The following is a 1683-nucleotide window of genomic DNA, read 5'->3' on the forward strand; positions in this document are numbered from 1 at the left end:
TTTTTACTTTAAAAAAACTCCCCCTCATCATTACACCTGGAGGCACCCAGTGACATTATAATGGGCATTAGAGAATCTACTGAAAGAGAAATAATTTGGGGAAAAAAATAGACATAATAGAAAAATTAATAATTTGAATAAAAGAAAAAAAACAAAAACATCAAACTTGATAAAAAGTTAAAATAACAATGTAAATAAAAAAAAATGTTGTTTCGTCAAAGATAAATTCTGTAATCCAACAAATTCCGTTTTGAGGTGGATTTCCAGTCAGGCGCCGGATGATGACGCACTTCAGCTAGAAATTGCTGCCGAGGCAACAAAGTTGCTGCCGTCCCTCAGAGCCGCTCAGATGCGACTGAAATATTAGCGTGTTTTTAGAAATAAGATTTGTTTTAGGGTCAACATGTCTTGGGTTAAGGCTGTTTCGAATAGCGTCGATGTGTTTGACGAGGACGGAGACGAGCTGAGTTTACAGAGCCGAGAGTGGACCTCCAACATGAGGAAGAGACTCCGGGTAAAGCCGCCGCAGCGTTAGCACGCCGCCGCGTTTTAATCTGCTTTATTCGCTCTGTTTTCACCTAAATACTTCACTTTGTGTGTGTATTGCGGTTGTTACTCTCACTCTGTCAGCTCGTGTTTGTGGTACTATTACTAATGTTGCGTAACAGATGTGTATAGGTATATACATCACTGCTGATGGTTGAATATTTACTTTTTTTTAGCTGTTTTTCAGTGATTTATATAGCTGTGCATAACTGGCTATGGACTATTTAACTTATTTATTATCTTGTGAAAAAAGTATAGCCTACATTGGTAATTTGTGTCCATGCTGTATTTATCAAGTATGATGAAGCAATAGATGTATATTATTTTATGTTTAACTTATGATCGCCATTATTAATCTGCATAAAGTGGAGTGTATGTTCTTTTCACAGTAATATATATATTTTGATCAGTTTTTTTCACCCTATTTTAGCTATTTGACCCTTTAGAGCCCGAGCTAATTGATTATATATATATGCAATGACCAACTTGGCAAAACATGTTTCACAAATTGCAAAAAAATAAAAAATGTGACAAAAAATACTTTAAAATTTTTTAAAGTATTTTTTGTCACATTTTTTATTTTTAGACTATTTTGTCTAATTATCCAAGGAGATAAGGAAAAAGGTCCGGAGAACTATATTTGTAAATTATATTAATTGATTAATTTATAAATATGTTACAAAAAATGAATATTGTAAAATAAAGAAATTGTTTGAAAAAAATTAAGCATTTTTTTTAGATCATTTTCCTATTTAGTTGTTTTTTTCTCATTTTCAGGGAATTCTTTTTAACTTTTTTACTAATTTCTTCTTCCCCATGTTTTTGAAAGAAGTCAAACCATTATTCCCTGGTTTTGAAGGGTTAATGCGAGTCTTTTTCCTCCTGACTGACAGGATGGGTTTGTGGACGGAGCGGATGCCGGGGAGGAGGTCTCTCTTCAGGTCGGGTTCAACCTGGGCTTCAGGGAAGGAGCAGCTCAGACTGCAGCTGTGGGGCGACTCAAAGGAATCGTAAGGTACGTTTATTTATTATTTATTCTGTGTGTTTTATATCTTCATGTTAAAGTTATTTTAGGACAGCGGATAAACCTGTGTAGCCTTAAAAGTTTTATAAGCCGTTTATACAATCAGTTTAAAC

The 1683-nt window shown here is 34.3% G+C and overlaps 1 protein-coding gene across 1 annotated transcript; it reads left to right on the forward strand.

Moving 5' to 3' along the window:
* Positions 1–298: 298 nt before the first annotated feature.
* Positions 299–1561, forward strand: LOC121965036 (protein YAE1 homolog; the record flags this gene model as incomplete). Its single annotated transcript, XM_042515199.1, has 2 exons — positions 299–514; positions 1440–1561. Coding segments are annotated over exons 1-2 (233 nt in total), but the record flags the coding sequence as incomplete, so codon positions are not given.
* Positions 1562–1683: the final 122 nt, after the last annotated feature.

The sequence above is a fragment of the Plectropomus leopardus genome, unplaced genomic scaffold (assembly GCF_008729295.1).
Source record: "Plectropomus leopardus isolate mb unplaced genomic scaffold, YSFRI_Pleo_2.0 unplaced_scaffold18292, whole genome shotgun sequence".
Taxonomy (NCBI): Eukaryota; Metazoa; Chordata; class Actinopteri; order Perciformes; family Serranidae; genus Plectropomus; species Plectropomus leopardus.